The 17500-nt window shown below is 43.0% G+C and overlaps 1 protein-coding gene across 5 annotated transcripts in view; it reads left to right on the top strand.

The window, feature by feature from the left end:
* Positions 1-17192, top strand: part of LOC115146962 (periostin-like) — an 88576-nt gene extending 71384 nt beyond the window's left edge. Inside the window, exons 18-25 of one of the 5 annotated variants that reach the window (XM_065004957.1) lie at positions 4224-4526; positions 5645-5710; positions 9185-9265; positions 13055-13108; positions 14027-14113; positions 14630-14653; positions 15527-15565; positions 15921-17192. In XM_065004957.1, coding sequence (XP_064861029.1) covers positions 4224-4526; positions 5645-5710; positions 9185-9265; positions 13055-13108; positions 14027-14113; positions 14630-14653; positions 15527-15565; positions 15921-16066 — 800 coding nt within the window. In that variant the 3' untranslated portion in view covers positions 16067-17192. Of the gene's footprint in view, positions 1-4223; positions 4605-5644; positions 5711-9184; positions 9266-13054; positions 13109-14026; positions 14114-14629; positions 14654-15526; positions 15566-15920 lie in introns of all 5 variants that reach the window. The other 4 variants (XM_065004955.1, XM_065004956.1, XM_065004959.1 and 1 more) reach the window with 4 other exon arrangements.
* The last annotated feature ends 308 nt before the right edge of the window (positions 17193-17500 follow it).

Below are 17500 nucleotides of genomic sequence, written 5' to 3'. Positions count from 1 at the left end.
ACAGAGAGAGAACTGCTCCTTAAAGTAACTACCTTTGGCACTCCAGATAGCCTGAGTGCACGTATTTCTCATTTGCCTGAACGAGAGCCAGTCAGCCTGAGTTTGTGTGTGCTGAGCCTTTAGCCAAATTCTTGAGGTGGAGTAACTCTGCAAGATCACGATCGAACCAGGAGCTGGACCTGTTTTTAATTCCCAATTCCTTTATGAGGGTGTGTTTGTTAAAATTAACAATACCACTGAAAGTATAAAAACATAAGTTCCAAGCGTCTTCGACAGAGGGGGATCAAGCTGATTCTTACACCATTTTACAGAGGCCAGTTCATGAAGGAAGGCTTGCTCATTAAGTATTTTAACAAGCGTCTATGACAAATCAGGACAGGTCGTTTCACTGAGCGGCCATTACAAACACAGGCTGTTAAACAGTGATCACTAAGGCCATTACAGAAAACACCAGACTGATACCTATCAGTTAAAACCAGCAAATCAAATTGTTTGGGGACAGACTTGGAGGAGACAACCGTGCACTGAAGGTTATCCTTGGTAAAGATTGCCACTCCCCCACCTTTGGAAGATCTGTCTTGCCGAAAAAAAAGTTATAAACAGAAAGGTTATCATCAGCATTGTAAACACTCTTCCTTAACCACGTCATGACCAACACATCTGGATTGGAGCTGTGAACCCACATTTTCATTTGATCCATTTTAGGTACTAAGCTTCTAGTTTTAACGTGCAGAAAACCCAGGCTTTTACGAGAGCAGAAATCAGTGAAGCAGATATCAGAGCACAAGTCAGAATTGGGGCTAGCAACAGTAGATGGGCCAGTGTGTACATGCACATTTTCAGATATCATCAACAGTAATACAATCAAGGCACGGCAGAGGACAGGGAGAGATCTGCAGTGCCGATTTATGACATGAATTTAAATCAGATGGCAACAAGATCATATTGTACAGCAATTTCATCAGGTAACATGAATACAAAGCCAGCGAGAGGTGGTTAGAATATGATGGGAGGCCAAAAGTCTGTGTAACCAATAGAGAGTCAGAGTCCCAGTGTGGGAACAAACATAGTCTGTCCTACGGTTGGGTGAAGAAAGTACATAGTCAACAAATTATGCAGAAGTCATGAGGCAAATAGGAAAATGCACAATAAAAGTTTTTAATATATAACGACTTGGGGCTAGCCATTGTAAGTTCAGAGTCACTTGCCCCAACAGTGCGTGTGTGCTGGAAGAGAGAGAGGGGGGAGTGTGGTGGGGGTACCTGTACCAGACAGGGGGAGACAGACCAGGGCAGACGGTGAACAGATCGCCAGGTGGAATCCAAGCAGCAGTGCAGCAGGCAGTGGGAGTCACACCCACTTGGGAGAAGCTTTTATTTCTGGAGGCAGATTTCTTGTAGAAAATGGCAGTGGATGGTCTCTGAACAGAAGGATGGGGCTTCAAAGGGGACTTCAAAGAATCCTGCCACTTGTTGGGCCCAAAGGCCTCGACACCTTTCACTTCACACCTCAGTGCTAATTGAAGTTGTATCTGGTCTGGCCTAGCAAGCCTGGCAGCCTTAACTCAGCATTCAGTCCCATAAAGTAAAATATATCATTGTAATGTACTTTATTAATAATTTAATAAAATAGTTAGTTTTCTTCTTGGCTTTCAAAATAGCATCAGACCAAACACGACTCACTCAGTTTCAGGATGGATGATGTCCTCAGGTCTCTGCTGTTTATTTGCTTTGTGGTCAATTTTGGTCCAAATTAGGTTGTAGGTCTGGAGTTTTGATCTGGTGCGAAGGCCATGCTGTGTGGAGGGTAGCATCCTGCATATGTCCCTGCCGAAAGATCCAAGTTTATCTAACTCCAAATCTATCCTTTTGATTGAAAAAAAAACATGTTGAAAAATGTGAGAGCTCACATGCAGCTGTGTCTCTCTCTCTCTGAGTGGGGTGGGTCACTGCTGAAATACCTCATATATTGGTGTAACTGGTATATGTATGTCACATCATAGTTTAAAACCGTTATTCATAGATTTACTGATCTAGATTCTAAATTAAGTGGTGCAACACATATCTGATCAATTATTGACCTAGATGTACAAAACCTAGATTAGCTCTAATCCTAGATAATTTTAAACCATGTTGGTGCAACCCACCCGCAATGACATAGATATGCCCCTGCACCCTAATCAAATGATTTTTCTACTCAATGTCCCCTCTCTAGAATCAAACTTACACATTTGGGTTCACAATCTGTTTGACAGTTTGAAAACAGATCACCCTACCAAACGTCCCTGCTAAAACAAACTGTAGCCTATCTGCTTGCCTTTCCATTGTCACAGCCTCAATGCCAATCACCAAACGAGGGTATGGGTTAATGCGGTCAACTGCATTCTGCAATAGGGATGGGAGTAGCAGCAACCTCATGTTGTTGACAACATGGTACATAAAACAGCGCTACCATGCTGCTCTTTTGACAGTTTTACAAACTCAGCGGAGAACTTTCTCTCTCCATTCAGCTTCACTCTAATCTTGAGGTGCATTACTTTAAAATATGCAGTTGAAGTTTGTGGAAATGTGAAATGAATGTAGGAGAATATAACACATTAGATCTGGTAAAAGATAATACAAAGAAAAAACCAACTGCTTTTTTCGTACCATCATCTTTGAAATGCAAGAGAAAGGCCATAATGTATTATTCCAGCCCAGGTGCAATATAGAGTTTGGCCACTAGATGGCAGCAGTGTACATGCAACGTTTTAGACTGATCCAATGAACCATTGCATTACTGCTTAGGGTTAGGATAAGAGTTAAGGTTAGGACTAGGGTTAGGGTAGGATAAGAGTTAAGGTTAGGACTAGGGTTAGGGTTAGGGTTAGGATAAGAGTTAAGGATCGGACTAGGGCTAGGGTTAGGGTTAGGATAAGAGTTAAGGTTCGGACTAGGGCTAGGGTTGGGGTTAGTAGATCGTTATTTCAAAATAAAGTGTTAACCAGCACTGCCGTTTCACTGCATAAATATGGTAGCCGACAGCTGATGATAGTCTAGTATCAGTAACAACAAGGGGTTCAAGGGCTTCGAGGGAATCGAGGTGTTCAAGGTGTTCAAGGGGTATGAGGTGTTCGAGGAGTTTGAGGGGTACGAGGGGTTTGAGGGGTTCGAGGGGGTTGAGGGGTTCGAGGGATTCGAGGGGGTTGAGGGGTATGAGGTGTTCAAGGGAGTTTGAGGTGTTCAAGTGGGTTTGAGGTGTTTGAGGTGTTCAAGGGGTTTGAGGTGTTCAAGGGATTTGAGGGGTTCAAGGGGTTTGAGGTGTTTGAGGTGTTCAAGGGGTTTGAGGTGTTCAAGGGAGTTTGAGGTGTTCAAGGGGGTTTGAGGTGTTTGAGGTGTTCAAGGGATTTGAGGTGTTCAAGGGCCTTGAGGTGTTCAAAGTCTTTGAAGTGTTCAAGGGGTTTGAGGTGTTCAAAGGGTTTGAGGTGTTCAAGGGGTTTGAGGTGTTCAAAGGGTTTGAGGTGTTCAAGGGGTTTGAGGTGTTCAAAGGGTTTGAGGTGTTCAAGGGGTTTGAGGTGTTCAAAGGGTTTGAGGTGTTTGAGGTGTTCAAGGGATTTGAGGTGTTTGAGGTGTTCAAGGGGTTTGAGGTGTTTGAGGTGTTCAAGGGGTTTGAGGTGTTTGAGGTGTTCAAGGGGTTTGAGGTGTTCAAGGGGTTTGAGGTGTTCAAGGGGTTTGAGGTGTTTGAGGTGTTCAAGGAGTTTGAGGTGTTCAAGGGGTTTGAGGGGTTTGAGGTGTTCAAGGGGTTTGAGGTGTTTGAGGTGTTCACGGGGTTTGAGGTGTTTGAGGTGTTCACGGGGTTTGAGGTGTTTGAGGTGTTCAAGGGGATTGAGGTGTTTGAGGTGTTCAAGGGGTTTGAGGTATTCAAGGGGTTTGAGGTGTTCAAGGGGTTTGAGGTGTTGAAGGGGTACGAGGGGTTTTAGGGGTTCGAGGGGTTTTGGAATGGAGGAGATAGAAGGGGTCTAATGCGTTGCCATGGATACTCGTAGGGACTCACTCAGGCAGATGCTGTTCTTTATCAACCTTTTGTATTTATAAATGGTTGTTTTCTAATCAATATATATTTCACATTTCCAATACATCAACACTTAGCGTAAAACTTACGCACCATCGTTTCTGGGAGGATATACCCACAGAAGCAGAGGTTTACTTCAAAAATATTGTAATCATCACTTTCTTTCTCTCCAGTGCCTGAAATCACAACAGTGACCAGAGTGATTAAAGGAGAGCCAACTGTCACCAAGGTAACAAGGGTCATCGACAGCGAACCCACTATCACCAAGGTTACCAGGGTCATCGAGGGCGAACCCATTATCACCAAGGTTACTCGAGTCGTTGAGGGCGAGCCAACCTTCACCAAGGTGACAAGGGTCATCGAGGGCGAACCCATTATCACCAAGGTTACTAGAGTCGTTGAGGGCGAGCCAACCTTCACCAAGGTGACAAGGGTCATCGAAACGGAACCCAGTTTAACCAAGGTGGTCATCGAGGGTGAGCCCACATTCACTACAGTGACCAGGGTTATCGAGGGAGAACCAAGCATCACAAAGGTCACCAGAGTTATTGAGAGTAAGTTTCATTATTAAACATTGGTGGATTGTGAGCTACTGGTGAGTCACAGCTTGCCTTGTTCTTGGCTTGGAGCTACTGGTGAGTCACAGCTTGCCTTGGTCTTGGCTTGGAGCTACTGGTGAGTCACAGCTTGCCTTGGTCTTGGCTTGGAGCTACTGGTGAGTCACAGCTTGCCTTGTTCTTGGCTTGGAGCTACTGGTGAGTCACAGCTTGCCTTGTTCTTGGCTTGGAGCTACTGGTGAGTCACAGCTTGCCTTGTTCTTGGCTTGGAGCTACTGGTGAGTCACAGCTTACCTTGTTCTTGGCTTGGAGCTACTGGTGAGTCACAGCTTGCCTTGTTCTTGGCTTGGAGCTACTGGTGAGTCACAGCTTGCCTTGTTCTTGGCTTGGAGCTACTGGTGAGTCACAGCTTGCCTTGTTCTTGGCTTGGAGCTACTGGTGAGTCACAGCTTGCCTTGTTCTTGGCTTGGAGCTACTGGTGAGTCACAGCTTGCCTTGGTCTTGGCTTGGAGCTACTGGTGAGTCACAGCTTGCCTTGTTCTTGGCTTGGAGCTACTGGTGAGTCACAGCTTGCCTTGGTCTTGGCTTGGAGCTACTGGTGACTCACAGCTTGCCTTGGTCTTGGCTTGGAGCTAATGGTGAGTCACAGCTTGCCTTGGTCTTGGCTTGGAGCTACTGGTGAGTCACAGCTTGCCTTGGTCTTGGTCTGGTGTTTCAGTATTAGGTGGGTCAGAGTAACATTTGAAAATGTACATCACATTGTAGACATTTGGATGGTAACAGGTTTAGTTTCCCTGTATTGTTAATAACATTGCTGTAAAAAAGAGTTGACCTTTCTCTCTCCATCTGTCTCTCTCTCACGCTCGCTCTCTCTCAATTCAATTAAAGGGCTTTATGGCGTGGGAAACATAGCTTTGCATTTCCAAAGCAAAAGGAAACATTAGTAAACATTTCTCTGTCTGTCTGTCTGTCTGTCTCTCTCTCTCTCTCTCTCTCTCTCTGTCTCTCTCCCCCTCCCCCTCTCTCCCACCTCATAGCTCACAGTGGTTCCTCAGATGGAGGGCTGGAGACTGACGGAGACATTAAGAGGATTCTGGAAGAAGGTCAGTAAAGATATCTTATAGACTTCAATATATCTTAAAATTAAATAGACGTAAATGTATGAGAAAAATATATTAATATTAATGAATAATAAAATATATTGATACTAATGTATAATACAATATATTGATACTAATGTATGACAATAACATATTGAACAAATGTATGATAATAATATATTAATGAATGGTATTAAGATATTGATTTTAATGTATGATAATAATACTGTATATTGATATTAGTCTATTATATTAATATATTGCTGCTAATGTATGATAAAAAATATATTGATTTGAATGTATGATATTAATATATTTACTAATGTTCAATAATAATATGTTACTATTAATGTCTGATAAAAAATATATTGGTATAAATATATGTATTTAAAAAAAATCTATTTTTTATTTTACTAGGCAAGTCAGTTAAGAACAAATTCTTATTTTCAATGACAGCCTAGGAACAGTGGGTTAACTGCCTGTTCAGGGGCAGAACGACAGATTTGTACCTTGTCAGCTCGGGGATTTGAACTTGCAACCTTTCGGTTACTAGTCCAACGCTCTAACCACTAGGCTACCCTGCCGCCTCTACACTCTAACCATGAGGCTACCCTGCCGCCTCTACGCTCTAACCACTAGGCTACTTGCCGCCTCTACACTCTAACCACTAGGCTACCTGCCGCCTCTACACTCTAACCACTAGGCTACCCTGCCACCCCTATGCAAAAATGTAGTTTGGATGACAGTGGAAAACACATCGCTCTCTATTATTACCCGTTGCGTTATTGGGGCGGCAGGGTAGCCTAGTGGTTAGAGTGTAGAGGAGGCAGGTAGCCTAGTGGTTAGAGTGTAGGGGCGGCAGGTAGCCTAGTGGTTAGAGTGTAGAGGAGGCAGGTAGCCTAGTGGTTAGAGCGTAGGGGCGGCAGGTAGCCTAGTGGTTAGAGCGTAGAGGCGGCAGGTAGCCTAGTGGTTAGAGCGTAGAGGCGGCAGGTAGCCTAGTGGTTAGAGCGTAGGGGCGGCAGGTAGCCTAGTGGTTAGAGCGTAGGGGCGGCAGGTAGCCTAGTGGTTAGAGCGTAGGGGCGGCAGGTAGCCTAGTGGTTAGAGCGTAGGGGCGGCAGGTAGCCTAGTGGTTAGAGTGTAGAGGCGGCAGGTAGCCTAGTGGTTAGAGTGTAGAGGCGGCAAGTAGTCTAGTGGTTAGAGCGTAGAGGCGGCAGGGTAGCCTCGTGGTTAGAGTGTAGAGGCGGCAGGTTAGCCTAGTGGTTAGAGTGTTGGTCTAGTAACCGGAAGGTTGCAAGTTCCAACCCCGAGCTGACAAGGTACAAATCTGTCGTTCTGTCCCTGAACAGGCAGTTAACCCACTGTTCCTAAGCTGTCACTGAAAATAATAATTTGTTCTTAAACTGACTTGCCTAGTTAAATAAAGGTAAACAAAAAGATGAAAAAAATAAATTGAACATGTTCATCTCAGTTGGTGATGAATCTTACATACAACATGCCTAGGCCATGTGCATGTACAGTGGGGCAAAAAAGTATTTAGTCAGCTACCAATTGTGCAAGTTCTCCCACTTAAAAAGATGAGAGAGACATGTAATTGTCATCATAGGTACACTTCCACTATGACAGACAAAATTAGGGAAAAAAATCCTGGAAAATCACATTGTAGGATTTTATTTTATGAATTTATTTGCAAATTATGGTGGAAAATAAGTATTTGGTCAATAACAAAAGTTTATCTCAATACTTTGTTATATACCCTTTGTTGGCAATGACAGAGGTCAAATGTTTTCTGTAAGTCTTCACAAGGTTTTCACACACTGTTGCTGGTATTTTGGCCCATTCCTCCATGCAGATCTCCTCTAGAGCTTTGATGTTTTGGGGCTGTTGCTGGGCAACACGGACATTCAACTCCCTCCAAAGATTTTCTATGGGGTTGAGATCTGGTGACTGGCTAGGCCACTCCAGGACCTTGAAATGCTTCTTACGAAGCCACTCCTTCGTTGCCCGGGCGGTGTGTTTGGGATCATTGTCATGCTGAAAGACTTTTTTCCCCCCACGTTTCATCTTCAATGCCCTTGCTGATGGAAGGAGGTTTTCACTCAAAATCTCACGATACGTGGCCCCATTTATTCTTTCCTTTACACGGATAAGTCGTCCTGGTCCCTTTGCAGAAAAACAGCCCCAAAGCATGATGGTTCCACCCCCATGCTTCACAGTAGGTATGGTGTTCTTTGGATGCAACTCAGCATTCTTTGTCCTCCAAACATGACGAGTTGAATTTTTACCCAAATTTTGGTTTCATCTGACCATATGACATTCTCCCAATCTTCTTCTGGGTTATCCAAATGCTCTCTAGCAAACTTCAGATGGGCCTGGACATGTACTGGCTTAAGCAGGGGGACACGTCTGGCACTGCAGGATTTTGAGTCCCTGGCGGCGTAGTGTGTTACTGATGGTAGGCTTTGTTACTTTGGTCCCAGCTCTCTGCAGGTCATTCACTAGGTCCCCCCGTGTGGTTTTGGGATTTTTGCTCACCGTTCTTGTGATCATTTTGACCATAGTGGAGTTTGGAGTGTGACTGTTTGAGGTTGATAACAAGTTCAAACAGGTGCCATTAATACAGGTAATGAGTGGAGGACAGAGGAGCCTCTTAAAGCAGAAGTTACAGGTCTGTGAGAGCCAGAAATCTTGCTTGTTTGTAGGTGACCAAATACTTATTTTCCACCAAAATTTGCAAATAAATTCATTAAAAATCCTACAATGTGATTTGCTGGATTTTTTTCCCTCAATTTGTCTGTCATAGTTGAAATGTACATATGATGAAAATTACAGGCCTCTCTCATCTTTTTAAGTGGGAGAACTTGCACAATTGGTAGCTGACTAAATACCTTTTTGCCCCGCTGTATGTGGTGTGTTCCTGTAATCCATCACACTGAGTAGGTACTATTTTCAAATGCTATGGAGGGGTTTAAACATTGGTACATTTTCAAAAGCTCTTGGAAACTTTTGGTGAAGACGTTTCTGTTCTCGCTTGATGTTGGTCTACGTTCAATCAATCAACAATGTTTTCTTGTTACTATAATAAGGAATGTATTTTGTTGAAGAATCTGACGCGCAGGTCACAATCTAACCATTCCTTCCTGTTTACAATCTAACCATTCCTTCCTGTTTACAATCTAACCATTCCTTCCTGTTTACAATCTAACCATTCCTTCCTGTTTACAATCTAACCATTCCTTCCTGTTTAGCACTTGATGTTCAATAAGAGATGACGTGTTGCGTTTAGACAACCAACAACCCAATAGAAGTCACAGTGTTGTACTACATCTGCGTGTCCAGGTTTACACGACAAACTATTATCTCTAGCAGACGATAGAGCTCTGTGTTCTGCCAATACTTTGGCGCAACGTAATTGTCTAACTGAGCACCCACAACTGCAGGATGTATGATGACTTTGCAATGTTTGGGTCCCATGATTAGAGGTGTCTAAGGTAAAGAAGTTTCTGGAGAGTGAGGTTCATATTCTCCAGGAGGAAGAGATCAAGAAACTCATAGAGGGAGGTTAGTCGGTCGGAGATGTAAACACACAAACAAACAAACAAATGACTGATGGGTGGCATGACAACCGCATGTATACGTCACCCGTTTCCCCGGGCAACCAAAAGGGCTACCTCTCCTTACAACCTCTCTTTGTAACAAGCATCCCATATTATGAAAACTGATAGAGGTCCCGTCTGGCAACTTTTCTTTTTGAGGATTATGAATATAAAGCCTGGACATTTAAAAAAAATATATATATTATTAGGATAAATGGTTTTATGAAGATTAAAGTTTCGGAAAATAAAAAGGCTATTATTCTTGAACTCAAAATGCTCCAAACTCTGCAGCTAATAACATTCATACACCTACAATATAATGTTTTATAGTATGATATATACAACACAGTTGAACTAATCCGATCCTAAACCCTGAAAACAAAGCAGTAAACCCAATCCGAAGACAAAAGGTGAATGGTATTATCTGCTGTGAAGGGACCTCCTGCATGTGTCAGTCATCTAGATGATTCTGGGCTAATTGCACTGTGTTATGGCAGATTCACCCCTGCTCTTGGTAGCTAAGAGCAGATGTGTCCATTAAAACCCTGTTACTGTGATAAAGCATTGTTTTACTTTCTGAAGCAAGATGGGGTCCTAAAATTATAATCAATAAAATTGTATGCTAGGGTGTATCTGCCAAAAAAACAAAACATTTACAAGTCTCGGTAAGGGAATTGTTTGCCTGTTCTATCCTGTTTTTTAAAATTTTATGTAACGTTGTATTTTTTTTTGTCTGCAATATTCTCTGACTGAAATTGTCATGTATACATATTGATGCCTAATTATTCACGAGCCCATATCTAATTGGTGAAACAACCATTCTAGAAGGGACATTTTTATGGCGTTAGTCATTTTACCATTATGACATCATCATTAAGAATGTGCCACAAATGGCATCAGATTCCCTATAAAGTGGACTACTTTGGACCAGAGCTATGGGCCCTGGACAAACGAAGTGTATGAAATAATAATAATAAATAATCAATTCTACTTTTATATAATGAATAAGGTGCCATTTGAGACGCCATGTTGGTAATGGTACAAAGACGTTCCTCAAAAATAAGCTCTATGTTTTCATATTAGATTATGTATTGGATAACCTCCATACACTACTCCAACATCTACACACTACTCCAACACTACTCCAACATCTACACACTACTCCAACACTACTCCACTATCTACACACTACTCCAACACTACTCCAACATCAATACACTACTCCAACCTCAATACACTACTCCAACATCAATACACTACAGCAACCTCCATACACTACTCCAACATCTACACACTACTCCAACCTCCATACACTACTCCAACATCTACACACTACTCCAACATCTACACACTACTCCAACACTACTACAACCTCCATACACTACTCCAACATCTACACACTACTCCAACATCAATACACTACTCCAACCTCAATACACTACTCCAACATCTACACACTACTCCAACACTACTCCAACCTCCATACACTACTCCAACATCTACACACTACTCCAACCTCCATACACTACTCCAACATCTACACACTACTCCAACCTCCATACACTACTCCACCATCTACACACTACTCCAACACTACTCCAACCTCCATACACTACTCCAACATCTACACACTACTCCAACATCTACACACTACTCCAACACTACTCCAACATCTACACACTACTCCAACACTACTCCAACATCTACACACTACTCAAACACTACTCCAACCTCCATACACTACTCCAACACTACTCCAACATCTACACACTACTCCAACACTACTCCACTATCTACACACTACTCCAACATCAATACACTACTCCAACCTCAATACACTACTCCAACATCAATACACTACAGCAACCTCCATACACTACTCCAACATCTACACACTACTCCAACCTCCATACACTACTCCAACATCTACACACTACTCCAACCTCCATACACTACTCCAACACTACTCCAACACTACTCCAACCTCCATACACTACTCCAACACTACTCCAACATCTACACACTACTCCAACACTACTCCACTATCTACACACTACTCCAACATCAATACACTACTCCAACCTCAATACACTACTCCAACATCAATACACTACAGCAACCTCAATACACTACTCCAACATCTACACACTACTCCAACATCTACACACTACTCCAACACTACTACAACCTCCACACACTACTCCAACCTCCATACACTACTCCAACATCTACACACTACTCCAACACTACTCCAACACTACTCCAACCTCCATACACTACTCCAACACTACTCCAACATCTACACACTACTCCAACACTACTCCACTATCTACACACTACTCCAACATCAATACACTACTCCAACCTCAATACACTACTCCAACATCAATACACTACAGCAACCTCCATACACTACTCCAACATCTACACACTACTCCAACCTCCATACACTACTCCAACATCTACACACTACTCCAACCTCCATACACTACTCCAACATCTACACACTACTCCAACCTCCATACACTACTCCAACATCTACACACTACTCCAACCTCCATACACTACTCCAATACTACTCCAACACTACTCCAACCTCCATACACTACTCCAACACTACTCCAACATCTACACACTACTCCAACATCTACACACTACTCCAACACTACTCCACTATCTACACACTACTCCAACATCAATACACTACTCCAACCTCAATACACTACTCCAACATCAATACACTACAGCAACCTCCATACACTACTCCAACACTACTCCAACATCTACACACTACTCCAACATCTACACACTACTCCAACACTACTCCAACCTCCATACACTACTCCAACATCTACACACTACTCCAACACTACTACAACCTCCACACACTACTCCAACCTCCATACACTACTCCAACATCTACACACTACTCCAACATCTACACACTACTCCAACATCTACACACTACTCCAACATCTACACACTACTCCAACATCTACACACTACTCCAACCTCCACACACTACTCCAACCTCCACACACTACTCCAACCTCCACACACTACTCCAACATCTACGCACTACTCCAACATCAATACACTACTCTAACCTCCATACTCCATCTAGGAGGCATAGCCAGGTGTGTGTGTTAGCGGTGGTGGACTAGGAGGCATAGCCAGGTGTGTGTGTTAGCGGTGGTGGACTGGGAGGCATAGCCAGGTGTGTGTGTTAGTGGTAGTGGACTAGGAGGCATAGCCAGGTGTGTGTGTTAGTTGTAGTGGACTAGGAGGCATAGCCAGGTGCGTGTGTTAGTGGTAGTGGACTAGGAGGCATAGCCAGGTGTGTGTGTTAGCGGTGGTGGACTAGGAGGCATAGCCAGGTGCGTGTGTTAGTGGTAGTGGACTAGGAGGCATAGCCAGGTGCGTGTGTTAGTGGTAGTGGACTAGGAGGCATAGCCAGGTGCGTGTGTTAGTGGTAGTGGACTAGGAGGCATAGCCAGGTGCGTGTGTTAGTGGTAGTGGACTAGGAGGCATAGCCAGGTGCGTGTGTTAGTGGTAGTGGACTAGGAGGCATAGCCAGGTGTGTGTGTTAGTGGTAGTGGACTAGGAGGCATAGCCAGGTGTGTGTGTTAGCGGTGGTGGACTAGGAGGCATAGCCAGGTGCGTGTGTACTGTATCTGTCTGTCTGTCAGTACATGTTGTTTAGTCATTACATGACTTCAACACCCCTCCACCCCTCTCCACTGTCGCTCTTAAGGTGCAACCGGATACACAACGGTCACCAAGTTCATCGAGCCTCAGGTCATTGAGGGTAGGGCCACCTTAAATATCTCATCTCTATCTCATCTCTATCCTCTCCGCTTATTAATGCGTAATAGTTCCTTGCTCGGTCAGGAGACATCAACATAGCCGCTAACCCTTCAGTGTTTGCAGATATGAAGAAAGTCAGATACAGGTTTGAACCAAAATGGCGGAAGGTTCCATGTTGGATTGTGAAGTGGAGTCATCACCATTTTGCTAACAAACCTGACTTCTTCAGATCTGCAAAGACTAAAGGGACAGTAGGGTATAAGACCAGGACTAGGGTCTGTATTCTACAGTAGGATATAAGACCAGGACTAGGGGTCTGTATTCTACAGTAGGATATAAGACCAGGACTAGGGGTCTGTATTCTACAGTAGGTATAAGACCAGGACTAGGGGTCTGTATTCTACAGTAGAATATAAGACCAGGACTAGGGGTCTGTATTCTACAGTAGGATATAAGACCAGGACTAGGGGTTTGTATTCTACAGTAGAATATAAGACCAGGACTAGGGGTCTGTATTCTACAGTAGGATATAAGACCAGGACTAGGGGTCTGTATTCTACAGTAGGATATAAGACCAGGACTAGGGGTCTGTATTCTACAGTAGGATATAAGACCAGGACTAGGGGTCTGTATTCTACAGTAGGATATAAGACCAGGACTAGGGGTCTGTATTCTACAGTTGGTATAAGACCAGGACTAGGGGTCTGTATTCTACAGTAGGATAATAGACCAGGACTAGGGGTCTGTATTCTACAGTAGGTATAAGACCAGGACTAGGGGTCTGTATTCTACAGTAGGATATAAGACCAGGACTAGGGTCTGTTTCTGTAGTGGAACCTTTATCCTACAATATGAAACTGTATCTGTGGATACACGAATCCTCCATTTTGAGTCTAACAGCTCCAGTTTCCTTCCGCAGGCCCAGATTTCGCTAAGATCACCACCATCCACGGCAACCCGGAAATGATTGCCCAAGAGTCAGAGAGGATCACCAAACTAATCCAAGGTCAGAACCTAATTTAAGATACAGAAAGTTTTCTGGCCTTAAAAACAAGTCCTAATCAATCACCAGAGCGTTGTTTAAATCTCTGTTTACCATCTCTGTTAATTATCTCTGTAAACCACATCTGTTTACCATCTCTGTTTAGCATCTCTGTTAATCATCTTTGTTTACCATCTCTGTTAAACCTAAACACACAACGCAATAACACAATTAGCTATGCAAGATGTCTTCCCTGCAAAACATTGCACATTTTGGGCTTGACACTTTTGGGTATTCTGCAGCTCAAATACACATTTTAAGTTTCTACTGGCGTTCTTGCATTGTGTGCTTGCATAAAATATAGATTAGGATTTAGGCGATTAGGTAATTTACTGTTATCTCTCTCTATACATGGAGGCAACAGGGGGCAGTTTGAGTAATGGATTTTTATCTCTCTCTCTCTCTCCCTCTCTCTCTCTCTCTCTCATCTCGCTCTCTTTCTCTCTGTCTCTCTCCGTGTCTCTCTCTCTCTCTATACAGATGGAGGCAGTAAGGGTGCCCCAGGTAAATAAATAGATGACAACACACTCTCTCTCTCACAACACACACAGAGGTGGAAAAAGTACTCGATTGTCATACCTGATATTTAACAAACCACTTTTTTTCATCACGTTATACTCACGTAATGTATATCTCTATGTTAAACATCTCTGTTAACTACCTTTGTTAATCACCTGTGTTAACAATCTCTGTTTACCATTTCTGTTAAGCCTAAACACACAATGCAAAAATACAATTAGCTATGCAAGATGTCTTCCCTGCAAAGCATTGCACATTTTGGGCTTCATACTTTTCGGTATTCTGCAGCGCAAACAGGGGACAGTTTGAGTAATGGAGTGTTCTCTCTCTCTCTCTCTCTCTGTCTCTCTCTCTCTCTCTGTCTCTCTGTCTCTCTCTCTCTCTCTCTCTCTCTCTCTCTCTCTCTCTCTCTCTCTTGCTGTCTCTCTGTCTCTCTCTCTCTCTGTCTCTATCTCTCTATGTCTCTCTCTCTCTCTCTCTCTCTCTGTCTCTCTCTCTCTCTCTGTCTCTCTCTCTCTCTCGCTCTCTCTCTCTCTGTCTCTCTCTCTCTCTGTCTCTCCCTCTCTCTCTCTCTCTCTCTCTCTCTCTCTCTCTCTCTCTGTCTCTCTCTCTGTCTCTCTCTCTCTCTCTCTCTCTCTCTCTCTGTCTCTCTCTCTCTCTCTGTCTCTCTCTCTCTCTCTCTCTCTGTCTCTCTGTCTCTCTGTCTCTATCTCTCTCTGTCTCTCTCTCTCTGTCTCTCTCTCTCTCTCTCTGTCTCTCTCTCGCTCTCTCTCTCTCTGTCTCTCCCTCTCTCTCTCTCTCTCTCTCTCTCTCTCTCTCTCTCTCTCTCTCTCTCTCTTTCTCTCTCTCTCTCTACAGATGGAGGCAGTAAGGGTGCCCCGGCCAAAAGATCTCCAGGTAAATAAATAGATGACAACACACTCTCTCTCTCACAACACACACAGAGGTAGAAAAAGTACTCATTTGTCATACTTGAGCAAAAGAAAAGATACCTTTTATATAAAATGATTTGAGTAAAAGTGAAAGTAACCCAGTAAGATTCTTCTTTGAGTAAAAGTCCCTTCCTCGATCATCTTGGTTCTCTACCTCTCGGTCTCTTTACTGTTTCTCTTTTCATCACGTTTTGTTTTTCTGTCGCAACGTTATCCTTAATTTCCCTCTCTTCTTCCTGTTTCTATCATTTTCTTCTTCACTACTTTCTACTCTCGTTCTCCTCATCCTTCCCTTTGTCTCTCCGTCTCCTTTTCTAAAGCTGGTGTTAGGAGGAGGAAGGCAAGGCTGGTGAGACGCCACAACAACCAAAACCCACGTCCGGTCCTGACCCGTCCAAACCAGCTAAGACCAGTCCAGACCAGTCCAAACCAGCTAAGACCAGTCCAGACCAGTCCAAGCCAGTAAGGACGAGTCCAGACCAGTCCAAACCAGTAAAGACCAGTCCAGTCCAGACCAGTCCAAACCACACCAGCCCTGCAGGAATCCATTTCCAGATCATTATAGAGGCACAGCAAGGAAGAGAACAACACAACAACACTTTCTATGTTCCCTTGATGGGAAAAGAGAAAGTATGAAAATATGTCTGTTTGAAAAGATGTTGATAATACGTTTTTTCAACCAATTTTGTTCTCTGGGCAGAGGTGAATAATGAACAGTAGAGTGAAACAACTGGACCAATGGTGTCGGACATGATGTGTTTTAACAATGCTAAGATAATCGGTTTTCTTACATGATGTGTTTTAACAATGCTAAGACAATCGGTTTTCCTACATGATGTGTCTTAACAATGCTAAGATAATCGGTTTTCCTACATGATGTGTTTTAACAATTCTAAGACAATCGGTTTTCCTACATGATGTGTCTTAACAATGCTAAGATAATCGGTTTTCCTACATGATGTGTCTTAACAATGCTAAGATAATCGTTTTTCTTACATGATGTATTTTAACAATGCTAAGACAATCGGTTTTCTTACTTGTAAGTAATATATGTATGCAAGGACATGTACTTTTAAGAACTTTTATAAACTTTTACTGTGGTGCAGATGAGGTAGGTTTCTACAACGGAAAGATTGATGTTTGTTGTTTTTTTTGTTCAGTTTAGTTTAAATGATGGCTTGATCTGGAAGCCTTTTTGAATGTTTTATAATGGTGCTGGCATTCTGTATTACGGATTAATCTTGACCAATAGGAATGAAGCATTGTGTATTATGGATGCATCTCAACCAATAGGAACTAAGCATACTATTACAAATGCATCTCAACCAATAGGAACTAAGCAATACTAATGCTGTACGTTATCTAAACTTAACAACCAACCAAACAGAATCCTGTTTCGATAGTTTAATTCCGTATCTGAATGGACTATTTTCTGATTTCCTGTTTTGATTGGTTGATCTTTTAGCGAGGCTTCCTGCTGTTAGAACTGTTGATGTTCAGTTGTACCATTATGCCTTTGCAATCTATGCACCTTCTTACCTCTGTGTTGTTCTGAAAATAAATGTTCAATAAAAGTTACAGTTGAATGTGAAGATCTTCTTGGTTTTTTATCATACGGGTACGTTTGGTCATATAAGATACATTCTGGAAATCCTGGTTGGGAAGAATTCGGATTCCTTGCCTATTTCCTCATGATTCAAGAAATGTGTATTTCTGGAAAAACTGGGAATTCTGGGATACCTAAAGACAAGGCTCTAATGTCAGCTCTGTGAACACACTTGAATCATCTGACTAAGGGACAAGAGAGGACAGAGACTCGTCCCAGTGTTTACCATGAGTGTTATCTCAGTGAACGTCAGGGAAATCGCCTTTAAAAGGCACGTTGTCGACAGTGCGGTGC

This window comes from Oncorhynchus nerka, linkage group LG19 (assembly GCF_034236695.1).
Source record: "Oncorhynchus nerka isolate Pitt River linkage group LG19, Oner_Uvic_2.0, whole genome shotgun sequence".
NCBI lineage: Eukaryota > Metazoa > Chordata > Actinopteri > Salmoniformes > Salmonidae > Oncorhynchus > Oncorhynchus nerka.
The sequence above is the reverse complement of the archived record's forward strand: the minus strand, read 5'-3'. Positions and strand labels throughout refer to the sequence as shown.